Source organism: Kogia breviceps, chromosome 1 (genome assembly GCF_026419965.1).
Source record: "Kogia breviceps isolate mKogBre1 chromosome 1, mKogBre1 haplotype 1, whole genome shotgun sequence".
Lineage (NCBI taxonomy): Eukaryota > Metazoa > Chordata > Mammalia > Artiodactyla > Physeteridae > Kogia > Kogia breviceps.
The window spans coordinates 39993563-40013336 of NC_081310.1; the positions used below are offsets into that span (position 1 = coordinate 39993563).

At 44.8% G+C, this 19774-nt stretch overlaps 1 protein-coding gene across 2 annotated transcripts in view; it reads left to right on the forward strand.

Moving 5' to 3' along the window:
* The window catches only part of KIF26B (kinesin family member 26B), a 508676-nt gene that overhangs the window by 215282 nt on the left and 273620 nt on the right, over positions 1–19774 (forward strand). For both annotated transcript variants that reach the window (XR_010840066.1, XM_059068030.2), the window contains exon 4: positions 13984–14150. Coding sequence is in view for 1 of the 2 variants with exons in the window: in XM_059068030.2 (XP_058924013.1) it covers positions 13984–14150 (167 nt within the window). In the remaining variant the exon portion in view is untranslated. The remainder of the gene's footprint in view (positions 1–13983; positions 14151–19774) is intronic.

Genomic DNA, 19774 nt, shown 5'->3' on the forward strand with positions numbered 1-19774 from the left:
AAATGGATATGTTGCTGTCCATGCTAATACGGGGGTTACTGCAGCCCCTATGTATTCTCAGTTTGTGTTGAAAATCGTAGTTTTGGGCCCCCAGCTTCTTTCTACGTTGGCCTTGCTGATTCCACACTCTGGATCTGAGAACCGGGTCTGTTTGTATGGTTGCCCCACACGTGGAAGCCCTGTAGACTTCAGCGTTACTTTGTGTTATGGGTAGAGTCAAGGTCTGGGGAGTTGAGGAAAGATGACAAGCAGACTTAGCCGAGATGTTATGTTTTGTTGCTTTCTCTCAAGAGGTTGTTAAGAGAATAATTCAATTTTGGGAGAATTGCAACCAGACTGATTTGTTAATACAGTTTAGAGTCTTTTAACTCAGGATTGGATGAATAGCTTTTCAAGTGTGTATGAAAGACAAGAATCCCAAAAGATCAGCTCTATTTTAAATAGCAGACTCCAGGGACTCAAGGATTGTAACAGAAGGGCAGATATGGAAGAGATGAACTCCCGGGTCCAACTCTGTGTGAGAATAAAGCACGGCACTGGCTGTCATCCCTGAGGTGTCGGGGTCTGCCAATCTGGCTGGCTCTGGGTTGCTAGCTGGGGGAATCTAGTTAGATAGGCTCACAATAAGTTAGCTGGTATTGACTTTGCTGGGCCTGACCCATATTATAAAGTTCTAACAAGTGGAAAGTATAGCTGAGCTTTGGGAAAAGCCATAGCATGTACAATAGAAGAGAAAACCAACATCTTAAATGAACAGAGGAGAAATTTGAGCAGAACCACCAAGTGAAGAAATTAGGACACTGGATGGAATGTTGCAGCCGAAACAGAAAAAAAGCAGATATTTATTTAGTAAAGACACATGAGATTTGTACAACTTTGGCTTCAACTCACACAGAAAGTCTTTGTCTCTTGGCTAATGATGTTCAAAGAGAAGAGGTGCTGAGAAAATGACACGGACTTGAAGAAATCAGACAACAGCAAAGTTAGTATCAGAATTTCATTTTACAACTCATGAGGCCCAGGATTTTTAAATATCCCTGAATCTGAGAATTCAGGGTTAAGGATGTAAGGGGTACCCAAACTTCTAAGCATTCTCCATGTTATTTTTACTAGTGAAATATACAATGAAAGCATGCATATGTAAATAAATGTATTTTAGTAAGCATCCAAATCCCCTGGGTGAACTGATTTAGAAAACCATCAAATGCAGTTTGTCATAGGTCTGGTGACAGGATTAGGATCTGTCCTGATTGGGATTCATGATCCAGAGTTTCCCAGGAAGCAACCCTTCTGAGCTGTTCTCTGAAGTCTGGACATGTAGGAACATACCAAAGTGGAAATCACCAGCCATACGGAGTGAGTGATCCTAAATTCAGAAGGGACTAGACAGAGGAACAGTTCCAGACGTCTTCACAGGATTATTTTAGGTCAGCCCACAAATGTTTGCCTACTCCTGTGCAGCGAGACTCTGGAGCATCGGTTTAGAATCGTAAGCCATTGTTTGAGGAGAAGGACAATTGAGAGTGTTTTTATTTGATATTCCTTATGGCAGATCCCTGGTTTTGGAAACTAGGTTGTAGAGAGGTTAACTGATTTCACAAAGGTCCCGCAGCCAGCTGTTTGGCTACAACCAAGCCCCTGGCTTATTGCTGAACTACAGAGCCTGGCTCTCTCTCTCTCTCTCTCTCTCTCTCTCTCTCTCTCTCTCTCTGTATGTATTTCAGGGATTTTCAATCATTTTAGAGTTCTGCCGTCCTATTGTTAGTTTTTTTTTTTGTTTGTTTGTTGGTGTTAGGCGGGCCTCTCACTGTTGTGGTCTCTCCCGTTGCGGGGCACAGGCTCCGGACGCGCAGGCGCAGCGGCCATGGCTCACGGGCCCAGCCGCTCGGCGGCATGTGGGATCCTCCCGGACTGGGGCACAAACCCGCGTCCCCTGCATCAGCAGGCGGATTCTCAACCACTGCGCCACCAGGGAAGCCCCCCTGTTGTTAGCTTTTTGATGTGCATTTAAGTAAGTGCTGCAGTTGACTGTCAGGGCCACAAACCAGATGTGTGATTTTGGACAACTCAGCTCACCAATCTGGACGACAGTGTCTTCATGTTTACGCATGAGATTTGGCCTAGACTCTATCTAAGGACTTTTCCAGCTCCACTGAAACATTTTTGTGAAAATTGCTTTTTGGCTGGTGTAGGATTTGGCATTTCTGCAACTGATAAACAGAAGATGTGAGGTCAGTTCAAAGCTGGAACTGTGAAAATCTGTGCATCGCTTTGGAACAACCAGCTGACCCTTTGAGAGAATCAGCCCCTTGTTCACCATTGATGGTTTGGTACAGTACTGGGGAATGCTTTCTGTTTTGTTGTTGACATTGACATATTTGTATGTTTTTGCATAATGGCCACACAAATGTTAAATTAGGGACATGCTTTAAGGTGAAAGAGGAATATTTCTTAACGTCCCTGCTTTATATTTGATGATGACTTTAGGAACCACAGAGCACATTCAGTGCATGACCTCATTTCACCCAAGACACAGATTCATGAGTTCCCCTCACTGGGGAAATTAAGGCTAAGGGAGGGGAAATAACTTGCTCCAAGTCCGTCATGTTGTCATCAGCCAAGCCAGACCCGGCATTGGATCCTTTCATTCAGTGCAATGCTTACCAAGGGCCTGATGTGTGGCATACCCTTTCCTAGGTACTGGGATTACACTGGCAATTCCATTTGGTCCAGCCTGTCTCCAGTCTGGGCATCTCTCCTCTGTGGCTGTGGTGTGAGCAGGGTGAATTCTATAATCTAGAGCCAGCCTCAATGCTGTCAGCTTCCTTGAAGGACTCCAAAAAAGGACGAGCCCCTTCCCTGGTGCTGGGAGCCCTGCAGACCTGGCTTTCATGACTCCTGGGTCAGGGCTCCAGCAGCTGCCAACCTCGCCCCTTCTTTGTGCGGACTCTCTGTCTACCATCCCAGCATCCTGAGGGCTGTGTGCATTCATGTGTGTCTGTGTGCGTGCATGCACGTGTGTGTGTGTGTGTGTGTGTGTGTGTGTGTGTGTGTACACGTCTTTGTTTGTTAAGTTCCCAACATTGTCCCCTCAGTTTTGCCCAGAATGCAAGGTTGCTTTTGCATTTAGTGAACTGGCTGTTCTGCAGACCTTGGTGGGTCACTTACAGCAAAGTATTGTCTCAGGTCCCTCTTGACTTTTTCTCACAAGAGCTCAAGGAAAATATGAGGAAGTAAGGTGCCTACAAGGAATGCACATTTCAAATTCCAGGCCATTAGGCGCTGCTGGCTTTCTTGAAAGTTTTCCAAGCATTAGCCAAGACAGGTGAAGAACAGCGGCGTGCTCTCGGAAGGGACTGCCTCCTAAAGCTGCATGACCATGTACAGACGAACACAGCAGGTCAGGCATGGATGGAAAGGCCATGATCTGTATTAGAATTAAATGCTACATCAGTTCTGTAATCTAATGTTCAGTTTCTTAATCTTACTGTGTTTTCTCTTGGAAGCATAACTAATAAACAATGCCATGTGTAAAAGTTACATGAGCAAGTATTGAGAGATATTCAGAAATTCGAAGCCCTTTTTTTGAAGAAGTTAGAACTATGTGTTTTTTTTTTTTATTGGAAAAGGGTGAGAGAGTGGCTCAATTTTGTGACATGGGTCTTTAAACTTCTTCCTTCACACATTTTATCCTCAGGCACCTCAGGGTTCTGTGTGTAGCTGAAGGTCTTGTCTGATACCAGGAGGAGCTAGCAGCAGGACTTCAACCTCTAAGCTTGATTCTGTCTCTCCTGGAAACAATGTTCCTAGGATCGCTTGCCTAATATTCCAGAGAATTCCAGCTCCCTAGCTGTGGCCATCACATGCTCACACTCAAGCGGGCTGAAAGGCACTGGTCTCCTCTCCTTTTTAAAAATCTTTCTCTGTAATTTCTTTTTGTTTTTCTCTTTCTTCCCCTTTCTCCTGTTTCCCTCTTTTTTTCTTTGTCTCTGTCCCTTGGCCTCTTTGTTTCTTGTTTGCCTTTTCTTTCCCCGACTCCAGTCATTTATCTCACCAATATAGTGAATGAAGTGTACCCTGAGATACCTTATGTGTTTTGAATAAAGCTTTGTCTAACCTGTTCATAATTTTTTAAATCAGGTGAAAATAACCTTTATCCCTCAAAACCGAACAAAACTCAAGCAATGCTAACGCAACCAAATTAAGTGTATTTTTATTTGTATGTATTTGTTAATTAATGTATTAATTGTTGTATTTATTAGATATATTCCATATCCAGACACTGTGCTATGGTGGTAATACTGAAGTGAGCAAGACCCAGCCCCTCTCCTCACAGGGCTTACTATCTAGTTGGGCAGAGAGACGAGTGACAGGCAGTTACAAAACAAAACAAATGCTCTGATACAAGGGCAGCTGTGGGGACCATAAGGAGGGGTGGCCCTGATCATTCACGGTGGGGAAGAGTGCTCAGGACATTCCTGGGGCACTGGCTCTTGGAAGTGTTTGGGGTGGGGTGCAATGGTACCCTTCCCCCAGTAAAAGAGCAGCCCATGTGATTCAGCACATGAAAAAATCCTTTAGTTCTTCTTCGGAGCTGACCTTGGGGCCCAACCCTGATGCCAGGGTTGGGTTGATGACAGTTGCTCTACTCAGTCTGAATTTGCTTAGTTGCAGATGGAAAGTGAGATCAGTTACATCAAGATTCAGACCATTTGATTTTGCTTTCATTTGATCCTAAAAATCACAGAATTGGATAGAGCAAGCCTGTGTGCATATTGAGAAATTATTCAAATGATCCTTTTCTCTGCTCTTCATCAACTCTTTGGCTGTTAACACATTTTCTGAATGGGGCAGCCACAGTTGAAAAGCTGTACATTTTCTGGATGATGTGATCAGTGCAAGATAAACTCAAGGATGGAAAGAAAGGAAACCTGGCGGCAATACCTCTTCCAGGGTTTTTCCCATGTGGCAGACAGAGTTAAAGCTATTATTTGGTGACAGTTGTGCCTTGTTCATAGGGTTGTTGTCAGGATTAAATATGGCAGCATATATACAAAGTTCTTAGAACAGACCCTGACTCAAAAACAATAATGAGTACAATGATGCCCTATGAGGATGCCTGAAGTCACTTCTCAACGTTCTCTCAGGCTGAAACTAACCTCATCATGTCAGCTAGACACCTGGTATCATTGTATGTCTTTGAATGTGTCACCAAACCACCCCACAAAACATAATTGAGCACTAAGTATTAAAAGTATTGTCAGTCAACCTATTTACTTGTATCTATATGTAGAAATACTACAAGCTTGATGGTAAGACTTTATCATTTGTTTTAAGATATTCTTTAAAAGAATTTTGAGCTCTGCCTTGAGCTGCACATCTCAGAACTAATATAGATCTGTGGAACAGGATAGAAAACCCAGAGATAAACCCACGCACCTATAGTCAATTAATCTATGACAAAGGAGGCAAAAATATACAATGGAGCAAAGACAACCTCTTCAATAGTGGTGCTGGGAAAACTAGACAACTACATGTAAAAGAATGAAATTAGAACTCTCCCTAACATCATACACAAAAATAAACTCGAAATGGATTAAAGAACTAAATGTAAGGCCAGACACTATAAAACTCTTAGAGGAAAACATAGGCACAGCACGCTTTGACATAAATCGCAGCAAGATCTTTTTTGACCTACCTCCTAGAGTAATGAGAATAAAAACAAAAATAAACAGTGGGACCTAATTACACTTAAAAGCTTTTGCACAACAAAGGAAACCATAAACAAGACAAAAAGACAACCCTCAGAATGGGAGAAAATAGTTGCAAATGAAGCAACTAACAAAATATTAATCTCCAAGATATAAAAACAGTTCATGCAGCTCAATAACAAAAAAACAAACAACCCAATCCAAAAATGGGCGGAAGACCTAAATAGACATTTCTCCAAAGAAGATATACAGATTGCCAAGAAACACATGAAAGAATGCTCAACATCATTAATCATTAGAGAAATGCAAATCAAAACTACAATGAGATATCATCTCACACCAGTCAGATTGGCCATCATCAAAAACTCTAGAAACAATAAATGCTGGAGAGGGTGTGGAGAAAAGGGAACACTCTTGCACTGTTGGTGGGAATGTAAAATGATACAGCCACTATGGAGAACAGTATGGAGGTTCCTTAAAAAACTACAAATAGAACTACCATATGACCCAGCAATCCCACTACTGGGCATATACCCTGAGAAAACCATAATTCAAAAAGAATCATGTACCAAAATGTTTATTGCAGCTCTATTTACGATAGCCAGGACGTGGAAGCGACCTAAGTGTCCATCAACAGATGAATGGATAAAGAAGATGTGGCACATATATACAATGGAATATTACTCAGCCATAAAAAGAAATGAAACTGAGTTATTTGTAATGAGGTGGATAGACCTGGAATCTGTCATACAGAGTGAAGTAAGTCAGAAGGATAAAAACAAATACCGTATATAATGCACATATGTGGAGTCTGAAAAAATTGGTATAGAAGATCTTATTTACAAAACAGAAATAGAGACACAGACGTAGAGAACAAATGTATGGATACCAAGGGGGAAAAGGGGTGGTGGGAGGAATTGGAAGATTGGGATTGACATATATACACGATTGATGATACTATGTATAAAATAGACAACTAAGGAGAACCTACTGTATAGCACAAGGGACTCTACTCAATGCTCTGTGGTGACCTAAATGGGAAGAAGGAAATCAAAAAATGAGGGAATATATATATACGTAGAGCTGATTCACCTTGCTGTGCAGTAGAAACTAACACAATATTGTAAAGCAACTATACTCCAATAAAATTTTTTTTAAAAAAAGAAATCTAAAGGAAGAATCCAAAACAGAAATGCAGCTGGCCCTTTGTTGTACCCTGCACCTCAGTCTTTTCTAAAGCATTTGGGTGGCCCTGCCCCTTTACCTTCTAGCAACACAAAGAATAAAAGAAGACAGTCATGTGCACTGAGGGGCCAGATTTAAGCCCTGATAACGGGTATCATGAAACACAGCAGCCTCCTCTGTTTGCTGACTCATCATACAGGGCGGAACCCTGATGAAAGTGAGGCTGTAAATCCAGGGTGAGGAAAAAGGCAGCTCTCCTAGGCCCCGGTAGCACCAGTGTGTGGAATTCTCTGTGGCAAGAGGTCACTGAGTCAAATGCTGTGGATGGATAATTTTATGGCCGCTAATAAAATGTATAGCCAAAGCAAGTTAAGATAATAAGGGTAATCAAACATCCAGCAGTGGGACATAAGAATCCCATCATGGCCCCTTGGTGCTGGCTGGGGGGAGGGTGTAGCTGGACAACACAGGAGGACTATATCTGTGTGACTCAAGGTAGCCGCGGGGTCTCAGAGGTGATCTGTGCCCCATGTGAGTCACGAGGACTAGGCCAGGCCAGGGACCAGGTTCAAGTTAGGCGGCGTTGCCTGTGCTCCTGGGACAGCATCCCAAGGGCTGGGGCGTTAACCGGAGCATTTAAATGCCTGAAAGTCACAGTGGCATGGGAGAGGATCTGAACCAACCCAGTTCCAGAACACTAGATTATAGAAAAAATGTTAACTGACTGTTCGGGTGTGACAATGGCAGGAATGAGGGAAGCTGAGGAAGGATGGCGTTTGACTTGGGCAAGTGTACAGAAATCAAATGAGGTTTAATCCAAGAACCCAGTTCCGGCGGAGGCTTTCTCCAGCCTCTCCCACCTTTCCTGGTCTCCCCCCCTTCCCGTTGCTCCCTCGTCGAGGGCTCTGGCTCACCCCATCTCCTGCAGCCTTCAGGCATATGCTGGTGGGGTCCTGTACCTGAGACCCCCCCTGCAAACTCACTGTCAGAGTCCCTGGAGGACTCGGCCCCCTTCTCTGACTTGGTCTCGACACCCAGAGTCCTCATGACCCCCTCTAAAATGACAAAGCAGATGCAGGCCACCTGGGACAAGCTGAAGGGGATCAACTCTTTGGTGTTGTGGCGTTTCTCTTCTGTTCCTTTTTTTTTTTTTTTTTTCCGGTATGCGGGCCTCACACTGTTGTGGCCTCTCCCATTGCGGAGCGCAGGCTCCGGAAGCACAGGCTCAGCGGCCATGGCTCACGGGCCCAGCCGCTCCGCGGCATGTGGGATCTTCCCGGACCGGGACACGAACCCGTGTCCCCTGCATTGGCAGGCGGATTCTCAACCACTGCGCCACCAGGGAAGCCCCCCCCTTTTTTTTTTTTTTTAATTGTGGTAAAATATACATAACCTAAAATTTCCCCTTTGATGTTTCTGAACAGAGAATCTTCTGTCCCTTAGGTGAGTTTCACATGGAGGTCAAATCTCACCACCTCTGTTTTGTTCCAGGAGAGTGGCCTGTGCACCAGAACAATTTCTAACCCTTGAACTACTTATTCAAGCAATTCTAGAAATATTTAGAGCACCTATTATGTGCCAGGTATTGCATTAGGAGCTCTGAACTTTCAGATACAACCAGATAATTGAGTTTGACCCTGGAGTTATTATCATGATTATGGGGCCGTATTTTAAAATAAGAGAGCACTGTCCTTACAGCTTTGGTTTCTGTCCAAGTGCTTTTTCTTAGTCCTTTCAGTGAGCGGATCTTGGGCTGTCCCTTTAGTCCGAAGTCTCCCGGTGCTCTGTATTCTTTTTTTTTTTTTTTAATTGTGGTAAAATGTACGATATAAAATTTACCATTTTTAATTTACCATTAGTTCTGTAGCATTAAGTATATTCATGTGTGGTGCAGCCATCACCACCATCCATCTCCAGAACTTTCCCATCTTCCCAAACTGAAACTATGTACCCGTTAAACAGTAACTCCCCATGTCTTCCTCCCTAGGCCTCTGGCAACCACCATTTTACCTTCTGTCTCTATGAATCTAGCTACTCCAGGTGCCTCATGTAAATGGAATCATACAATATTTGTCCTTCTGGTTTTTTGTTTGTTTTGTTCTGTTTTTGTTAAAATATCTTTAGACGAGATTAGCGGAAAACACATTTTATTGTTCTAGTTTTCAGTAGCTTTTCTTCAGGCAAACAGAGCCAGCAGTAGTTAACTTGCTGCAATGTCTGCTGAGACTTCTAAGCAAAAACTGTGTTGCGATGTGAGCTCTGCCCCTTTTACAAATCCTGCTTAGGAAAGGTGCTTACTACCACTGCGCACTGCATGGGAGCCACCTTTGCAATGCATCACTTCGGTTCTGGGTAGGTCTGGTTTTCCGGTGGAGAACAAACAGGCAGGGTGAGATGAAAGTTGCAAAGAGATCAAGTTTGCCCAATCGCTCAGAGGCAGAAAGCACTGATGTGAAAAGAGTGCAGTGGAACAACTTAGAGAGGGCTGAGGCCAGCACAGACACTGCAGTAGAGGAGATCGTTCTGGCTTGGGAGACGTCCCAGTGCTTCCATCCTGAGTGGGGCATTCCTCTTGTTTCTCTGCCTGCCAGGATCAAATGAACACAGCTTATAAAATGAAGCATTTTTGTCCCCAGAAGGAGGGGTACAGAAGTAAGAGACACGCGCCCGTGGCTGTTCCAAGAATCCTCTGTGCTGCTCCGTCCCTGGGTCACAAAGGGCAGCTTCTCCCCAGGGAGATCCTTCAGGGGAGGGGGGGAAGGGGGACCCTGGCCAGATGCTGTTAGAGCCAGCCCCATTGACACATATTCCTGCAGTGCAAGCGAAGACTCATATACAGAAAAGGATGGAAAATTTTTCTCTCCCCCCTACTCTCTGATAGGAGCAAAAACCAAATAAGTTAATGGGGGCCTATCTCACTGCAGTGTGATTATTAGAGGAAGATGCTGTTCTGTGTACCGCCACCAGCTTTCTGTCACCCTGTGACTGAAATGCAGGGTCTGCGTGATCAGCTGTAACTGTTTATCTTTGGTTTGGGGATGCACTTGTTGATCTTGTCCTTTGCAGATTTGCTTACCTCGTTTATATTTCACAGAGCCTTTTGGAAATTGTATTCTGCTGTCCTCATTCCCTAAGAGTGCAACCACTGACAGTATAGACAATACCAAGGGTTGACGTTAGTTGTGTCCTGTCTTTTTCAGGATAACTGTGAGCTGGTTTGTGCTAACACACATCAGAAATATTTATTGAGCACCACTGTTTGCAAAACATATAAAAATATTAAGTAACAGTGTAAGTAGTAAAAACAATAAAGGAGATATCCCAAAACAGTGAGATACAAATTGCCTAACAGAAAATGCTTTATATGTTGTTTTCTGGGATTTGGGGTCATAATGCCATTAAATATAAAGACTGAGTGGGATACGTTTGCTGTCCTTAGAAGTCTCTGCACAGGAAATGGATACTGTTGGTGTTCGCTGCTGCCTCCGCAGAGTCCAAGGGAGGTAGCTTTCTGGGTCAATAATGCCATTTAAGATGAGCCCCCAAGTTGTCACACTCTGGAAGCTCTCAGAGTCCTTCCCATCAGTGGGGAAGTTAAAGGTCAATGGCTTATAGATTGCGATTTGCCGTGTGAAAGCAACCTTGGTTGATAACAGCCAAACACCTTTTGTCTTGATTCTGTGGTCAAGATCATAACTGAATTTAAGATTCGAGATTTCTTTGTGAACAAGTATATGGCTCCTCATATTGGGGTAACAGTGCAAAAATGTAAATGTGGTTGAAAGACAGGAATCTTGCCTAGGATGACAATGTGGTGAGCGGCTTTATCTGTGAGGTCTGTGAGAGGCAGCTCCCTGTGCACACGAACGGTAGCGGGGACTCCCGTGCGCACTGAAGACCCCGCGTGGACAAGCACACACGTGTGCAAACATACAGGCGCCCCCCCCCCCCACTCCCTGTGCCTGGTTCCTTTACTGCCATCCCGTGTTTCATTGACCACCACCCTCGGGTTGTGATGTGGTGTTTTGAAAGTCACAGATACTTGTTGCTTTAGTGAAACCATCCGGTGTAACCGAGATGGAGAGCTAACAGGAGGTTTTAATCAGAACTAAAGCAAACGAAATCCTGTGGTGAAAATCTAGTCCCCCCAAAGTTAGTGATTGGCACCCCCTGGCAAGTTTTCAGCTGCTGCTTCTAGACTATGACATACACACATAATCAAGATAACGAATCCTTTCCCCCAGAACTTTACGCTTTTCAAATGTGTTAGATGAAGAGATTGAGGTTTTTGAATTTTCCCACGAAGAGTCTTGTAGCTTTCACAGTATCGTGAGAGAAAAAATTAAGTCAGAACAGTCTGAAAAGCAGAGGTAAACCATAGTCCTCTACAAAGAAGGCTCTTGATTGCAGATTGTGCAGTGAAGCTAAGGTTTCCGGGAACTCCTGCTGTTTGGGCGTTTTCTCTTACAGTGGATTGCGGGGAGGGGCCGCTAGAGCCGCCTTGAGGGGACAGTTAAAGCGGGACTGGGGATTGGACTGGGGGGGGCAGAGTGAAAATGTCGCAGAATCCAACAAATTGGGGTCCATTCTTGGCTCCTGCGCCCTAGCTGTTTTCCCCTGGGGAAGCAGCCCCAGGTTTCTGACCCTTGGTCTCTTAGAATCCAGCTTCTGCAGGACTGCAGTGAGGGCCCTGGGGGGAACAGACCACGACAGCACACCCCTTAGCCCCATCTCACACACATCTTAGCACATCTCACATGCTGCCAACCTGGCCTGGGAATCAAGGGTTGGGGCCGCTGCGTGACTGGAGAGGGGCTTGGGGTTCTCGTCGAGCTCATCCCCTCGCCCTTTGGAGAAGCCAAGTCTTCCGGGCAGATTCTTACAGAACAGAGCCTTCATTATAGCTAGTAGCAAAAAAGCAGGCCCCTCTTAGAGAGACTTGCTTTTGAAGTGTGGGGAGGCCGCCCGCTGGTAGGAAAGGCCACTGCCCTGAAATAAGATTCGGAACCCGGGGAAGAGTGAGTGCTGCTGGGTAGGTGGTCTGCTTCTAAGCAGGGGTGGGGGGGGGGGGTCGCTTAGAGAACACAGGGTTGGGGTAGGTGTTAGTTTTGTCACAAGGATGATCAAGGAAGGGAAGGTCCTCAGATCCCTTAAGGGCTGTAGGGTCGGCCCCACGTCGCTCCTGAGACCCCATGCTGGCGTGGAGAGCTGTGGGATGGAGGGAATTCACGGTGAGGTTTGTTTGGGGACACTGTCCAGGATGGCATCATGTACCACCGGTGCTTCATAAATGCCATTTTGTGGTGACAGCAGTGAGCGTGCCCACGGCCAGGTCCCCGGTTGTTTCAGCGGTCCCTTCCAGCATGCCTCACACCTCCGGGAGAGTGGTAGCGGGTTGAGGGGAGCCCACGCGCCACGGGCTGCAGAGGAAGCCCAAAGAGAGGTGACACAGGCCCTCTGCCTGGGAAGCAGCCCCTGCCGGTGCAGGGAACGTCCTCCAGGTCATTGGCTGCTTTTGCTGCTTCCTCTCCCGTTTCTCTGATGTGGGTTGAGTTTCCTTACAATGCATTGAATGAATGAGAATAAGAAAGTGTGTATTGGCAGAATTACAGCTGGATAATGCCAAGGCTTTCCAAGTCAGAGCATGAATTTAAGCAGAGCAAAGTTTCAAGTCCATGGGGCTCAAGAGTGATTGCTGTTCTTCTAATAATGAAAAGTACAAATGTTTGATGTTCAAAGGTTAACAAACGGGACTCTTTCACTGGCCTTTTGGACTGCTCAGCACAGAGTGGAAACTGTTCCTGATCTTTGCCTTATTGCACTTGTGTTTTCTAGGCAATTAGAAACATTTTCCACTCAGCATTTAAGAGGTTTGAACTGGCTAGAGACCTTTTTTTTTTTTCCCCCAAACTAAAGTTTCCCTGTTTAAAAAAAACTGACAGTTTTTCCTTTTTGCAAGTAGACTGAAGTTTTAAAGTAACAGGCTTTCAAAATAGCACACTTAGACTTTCCTGCATAATTATTACATTTGTCATGGGATTAGCACTTTCCGAAAATATATTTCTATACCAGTATCTTACTTTGCCCAGAAGTATGGTTCTTCATAGTATATTATGTGCATTTAGGTAAGATAGACCCAGCCCCATTCACTAGAATTTGCGTTATAAAGGCAATTATTGCCAATAAAATGGAAGCCATTTATCTTAATGAACCAGTAGGAAAATTAAGTCTGTTGAAATAGTCTAAACCTTCCAAGAAAAAAAAAAAAAAAAAACCCATTGGTAGGTAATTCATGGTGGGCTATATCTTTTTTTTTTTTTTTTTTTTTTTTTTTTTTTTTATGCAGTACGCGGGCCTCCCACTGCCGCGGCCTCCCCCGCCGCGGAGCACAGGCTCCGGACGCCCAGGCTCAGCGGCCATGGCTCACCGGCCCAGCCGCTCCGCGGCACGTGGGATCCCCCCGGACCGGGGCACGAACCCGTGTCCCCTGCATCAGCAGGTGGACTCGCAACCACTGCGCCACCAGGGAAGCCCTATATCTATTTTTATGAGCTTCTCTAAGTCACCTCTTTGCTGACTGCCTACAGCAAACAACAACAATACACAAGTAGTGTTTTGTTTAATTTCTTATGTTCATTAGTAGGTTCACTTCTCCCTTAAAAAAATGATATCTTTGCCCCTCTTGTCTATTTGAGAGCATTTAGGGCCTTCCTAGTAAGAAACCAGCACTAGGTGGTCCTACTGGTCTGGTCTTGGGCTGCGGATAGTGTGGTTAATGGCTCCTGCTTTCCCCTCCAAATGGAGGGGAGACACAGAAGTAATTGAAACTTACACTAGTGTCAGGGATAATTGTATGCCATTATATTTAATGCAAACGAGGAGGTATTCTAGCTAACATGCAGGACAATGGCCTTAGAGGAGGCCATGTCGCGTGTCACTGAATGCACGTGGGGACGTGTTCCCTCCCAGCCTCACCACCCCCTGCCCCACGCTCTGGCCCCGACCCGAAAACAGAGGCGCTACCGGTGGTAGTCAGGAAATGCCATGAGCCACAGGTAATGAGCTCGATATCCGTGTTCCTTGCCAGATCTCCCAGCTGATGACAGAGCCTGGCCGGGAGGGCCTGACAGAGGCGGCACTGAATCGCTACAATGCAGACAAGCCTTCGGCCTGCAGCGCCCCGGCCTCGCAAGCCTCCTGCGTGGCCAGCGAGACCTCCACGGGCACCTCGGTGGCCGCGTCCTTCTTCGCCAGGTAAGAGAGGTGTCCAGACCCTCGGTTCTTTCAGGTGAGCCCACCCGGTTAGCCTCTCACGTGGACCAGTTTAGCTAAAACACTGGGAAGAGTTTGGGGCTGTTCTTTGACTTTACTCTTTAAGACAGGGTTTCTCAACCTCAGCCCGTTGACATCTGGGGCCAGATAACTCTCTGTTTAGGGGGACTTTCCTCTACGTATAGGATGTTTAGCAGTATCCTTGGCCTCTACTCGCCAGATTCCTGTGGCACCTTCCCCAGTTGTGACAGCCCAAAATGTCTCCAGATGTTGCCAAATGTCGCCTTGGTTGGGAACCTCTGCTCTGAGAATACGTGGCTCTAAAGATGGTCTCCACAAGACGAGGACTTTTGTGGGTGCAGCCCCATGGCTGGTGTTTCCAGATATCTCTTCTCATTACAGAAAATGAACTGCTTAAAATTTAACTATTAAATAGATGGCAATTTTCTTCCTTCTTGACAGACTAGCTGGATAGTTGTCAACTATCCAGCTAATTTCAGAAACTTAAAAAAAAACCCTGAGAAAAAAAAAGAAAGGTATTTCAACAATGTTTTCTGCCTAATTTTAGCAACACGGCAGAGACAGGGCAGGAGACATAGGACAGCTGAGCAGGAAGGCACTTCAGGGATTGTCTAATTTGATCTCCTTATTTTATGAATAAGGAAACTGAGGCCCAGGAAAGTTAAACTGTGAGGTAGTTTATAGCAAAGCCAGAAATAGAAACCAGATTCCTCTGGGTTTTCCTCTGTGACTCACTCTTTACTTGATACTTGGAACTTAACCTTAGAAAACTTTTTCTGTACCTAAGATTCGTGAGCTTCTGAGTAAGCCGGGTGTAGACTAAATAGCATCAGATGTGAAATCAGAAGACCCCTTGGGTTTGAGTTCCATCTCTGCCTCAGTGTCCTCATCTATAAAATGAGGATAATACCTGTTCCTCAGGGTTGCTCTGAAGATGAACATAAGATGATTATAAATTATAAAGTATGTGCTGTACAAATGGTAGTTCACTATGGACTTAACTAGTGTGTCAGTAAGAGGGAATGTTGTTTGGCCTTTCCTGTTATCCTTAGCAATGGTAACATCCAAAGCACAAATCTGAGGAAGGGGCTCTGACTAGGAAAGGAGCAAGTTAGAGGAGGAACAGAGGCTGACATCCTGGATTAAGACACAATAAAGGCAGCACACAGGGCTTGTTGGAAGACTGGCTTTGAGGTTCTGTTTGTACCTTGGTGCCATGTTTATTGCCCTATGAACAATTGGGCCAACTTGAATGTATGGGAAGTAAAAGGAAATATGTATGTAGCGGCCACCTGACAACAGAGGCCATCGTGTTAGCTCTGTGTGTACATGAATTTCTGTGTTGTCTGGGACCACTGAGCAAACTTACTGGGAGGTCATGTCCATGCCACTCAAGGAGAGAATAAACAGATGGAACAGAATATGAGGGAATGCCACAAGCACAGAAGATCCCAGGACATAGGTAGGCCATTGGAGCATGTCTACAGGAGGGTGACAAAAGTGGTGAGGAACTAGGAGGCCAAGTCCTGGCAGACTTAGTCTGGAGAAGAGAGCCCTCAGCTGTCTCTTGGGCCATCATGTAAAAGAGGGATTTGGATGGTTGTATAGAAAACCCGAGTATGTGGGCAAAGGCTGAATAAAACCTCATGATGAAAGAGAGAGATCTCCCAGCTCAGAATGACGGAGAACTTGCTCACAATTCAAACTGCCCCAGGAGACAGTGAGGTCCCCATCACCGAGGGAGATCAAGCTTGCATTGGGTGACTACCTGGCTTCAATGCCGGAGAGAGCATTCAGTGCTCAGATGGGGCTTGGTCTCCTGAAATACTGAAATGTCCAGAGATTTTTACAGATTGACTGACTCATAAAAAAAAAAACCAGAGAAAGGAGTTGAAGCAGGAAGAAATAAGAGGTGCTATGGTCCCTGATGGACAGTGTTTTGGGAGAATCGTGTCCCTGCTGGGGGGAAACCAACAGTGTCATCCGAGTCAGGGAGAGGCTGTCGAGATGGGATAGACCAGGAAGGCCTGAGCACTGGACAAATGGTGTATGGAGGCCAGCTTTCACGTGGGTCAGAGGAGGATTTACAATCAAGCGAACAAACATCAGGGAAAAGAATGGCAAATGACTGGCAAAGACAGTCTTCCTGAGAGATTTGCTTGTATACCAAGGGGCAGAATGGAAACACCAGGGTGGACCCACCTGAATGGGCCAATGATGTCAGTTGGGCGAGGCCCTGCGGATGATGTTAGCGATACACAAAGAACCCCTGAATTCAGAATTGCAAGGGCTTGTGGTATGAGCTTTCAAAGAGCGAGAAAGGATTCAGAGGGCTACCTAAATCCTTGTTATTGCTTTGTGGTGAATGCTGACAGCACGTGGAGCTTAGTGGATTAAGGCATTAAAAGTACATGGTTTGTGTTTAGAGCGTTTACAGTGTAGAGTGAGGGGGGAAGTACCATGAGAAAAAGAATAATTCTTTAAAAACATATATATATATATATATATATATATGAGGACATGGGGAGGGGGAAGTGTAAGCTGGGACGAAGTGAGAGAGTGGCATGGACATACATACACTACCAAATGTAAAATAGCTAGTGGGAAGCAGCTGCATAGCACAGGGAGATCAGCTCGGTGCTTTGTTACCACCTAGAGGGATAGGATAGGGAGGGTGGGAGGGAGGCGATATGTGGATATATGTATAGCTGATTCACTTTGTTATAAAGCAGAAACTAACACACCATTGCAAAGCAATTATACTCCAATAAAGATGTAAAAAAAAAGTCAAAAAAATAAAGTTCTGAAAAATTTGAAAAACGAACCCCATATATATATATTTAAAGAATTATATATGTATATTAGAGACTGAATATATATATATATATATATACATATATATATATATATATATATGTATATATATATATTCACCCCCCCACACACTCATTACGCGCTGTGCCCCGCTGCTCTCGTCCATAGTGGTCGGGCTGTCACGCCTCCCAGAGCGGGTGGCAGCATACTGACAACCTCTCTGTTATGGACGGGGACTGAAAGTAAGGTCGGGTGACCTGCTCAAGGTCCGCACTGTCAAGAGAGAACCAGGGTTGTCCCTCACCTCTGTGGGTCCCCAAAGGCCCCCCTGAGAAGTCAAAAGCAGCCCTGTTACGTTGTCAGACAGTAAACTGAGGTCACGTCAGAGGAGCTTTCTGTTTCAGCTCAAGCAAAGCTGTGTGAGGTGATGGTAGGCATGGCTTTTAAGAAGGGTGCAGTCTGGATCTGTTGCTGGAGCCCAAACTGGAAACACATGAGTGGTTATGGTTTTCGTGGAAGGATAGGAGAGCCGTTCCACATAGGGACGTGGGGGCAGGGTCAGCCCCTCAGATCTGTGTTCACCACTTTTCAACTCGTTCTGCTTGACTGTGTGATTGAAACACATCTGTGAGTCTGCAGGGCTCTGGACTCCACATAGCTCCAACTGAGGACAGGCTGGCCAGCCCTCAAGAGCTGTGCTGGGCGTCATTTCATTGCAGATAGGAGCAGCGCCATTTGCCAAATTTGTGGCCAACGTGGCTGACATCTACTGAACACTCAGTGTGTATCACTCACTGCACTAAGCTCTTCATATGCAGAATCTCCCTTAATCCTCAGAGTAACCCTGGGACGTAGATCCTGCCATTTCCCCTGTTTGATGGATAGAGATAGAGGTGTCCTGAGTCAAGTCAACAGCCCAAGGCTGCACAGCTGGGAAGTGGCAGGGTGGGGAGTCCATCCTCATTTCCTCTCACCTGTGAGCCTTGTTGCTGTTCTCTGTGCTAAGCAGGCTTTCCCCATCATAATCATGAACTGATGATCATCGCTGATAAAACCCATGAAGTAAGTGGGCCCTGCAATCAGTTTGAGAAGGTAAGCAGAACAGCGACAAAACCCTGATTTGTTGAGGGCTGCAGGTGTCCACTTTTCTCTGTGATACGGGCCTTTCTTTTAAAGTGTTTACTTTTCAGAGCTATGGGTAGAGGTCTGGGTGGATCTTGTTGCATTTCAGATTCAACAGCTATAAAATAAAAATTCCAGTTCTGAATAAGCAGTGATACTTTGGACCAGGGCTACCCCCAGTGTGGTTTGTGGACAGCACACACTTACTGGTCTGTGATAAGTGTGGAAATTCAGAGGAAGCATTTAGAAACTTCTGTAGCAAGTTGACAGAGTAAGTTTATGCCTATTGAATCTAAAAATAAAAAAGTAGGTCTTATAGTTTGAATGTAATTAGAAACAAAAGGAAAAAAGTGGGCTTCCCTGGTGGCACAGTGGTTGAGAGTCCGCCTGCCGATGCAGGGGACGCGGGTTCATGCCCCGGTCCGGGAATATCCCACATGCCGCGGAGCGGCTGGGCCCGTGAGCCATGGCCGCTGAGCCTGTGTGTCCGGAGCCTGTGCTCCGCAATGGGAGAGGCCACAACAGTGAGAGGCCCGTGTACCGCAAAAAAAAAAAAAAAAAAAAAAAAAAAAAAGTGATTCCTTCACCACAGATAGTTTGAGAAGTGCTGCTTTAGAAAATGTTGAAGCCCAAATTGCTTTCCTTCTACATATCTTTCTCTAGAATTTCTTTATTTAATTAATTAATTTATTTGGCTGTGCCGGGTCTTAGTTGGGGCATGTGGGTTCTAGTTCCCTGACCAGGGATCAAACCCAGGCCCCCTGCATTGGGAGAGTGGAATCTAACCACTGAACCACCAGCGAAGTCCCTCCCTCTTTATTTCTTTAAATATCAGCATTTTGGTGGACTGCCTTTGCTTCAGAATTTCAGTACTCTGCTTTTGGAAAAACACTTTTTTTCCCCCTTTGGAAAAAAGTAGTAACAGTGAAATAGTAACAGTAATACTAAAAATATTAATAGTAATCTTAACCAAAAAAAGAGATTGGCATAACTGATCATCAAGTTGGTTAATTATCATGCTTTGAACTTTTCAAATGAGGGAATCTCCTTTGCGTGATTCCCATGTTGATATTAAGTGGTGAAGTCAGGTGTCATTGGATTTCCCATTTGTTGACTATTCACTTTGAATAAAGATTTACTTTTTAAAAAAATTGTCATGATTTTGTTTTTTCAGTTTTACTGAGCTATAACTGACATGTATTACTGTATAAGCTTAAGGCATACAGCATAATGATCTGATTTACTTATATTGTGAAATGATTACCACAATAGGTTTACCCAACATCCATCATCTCATACAGAAACAGATACCAAAAAAGAGAAAAGAAAAAAAAAAATTTTCCCTTGTGATGAGAACTCTTAGGATCTACGCTCTTAACAGCTTTCAAACATACCATACAGCAGTGTTAACTTGAGAACTGGATGAAGGTGGTCAAAAGGTACAAACTTCCAGTTATAAGATAAATAAGTACCAGGGATATAATGTACAACATGATGACTATAGTTGAGATTTACTTAATTACGTACTTTGTGCTTTAAAGTATGAGTGCATGAAACCCTATAAAAACTCTTGGGTGAATCCTCAGCTTTGTAGGTTGAGGTGGTAGAATCCTCATTTTAATTTGAAGAGCTGTGAACAAATTCTGGAT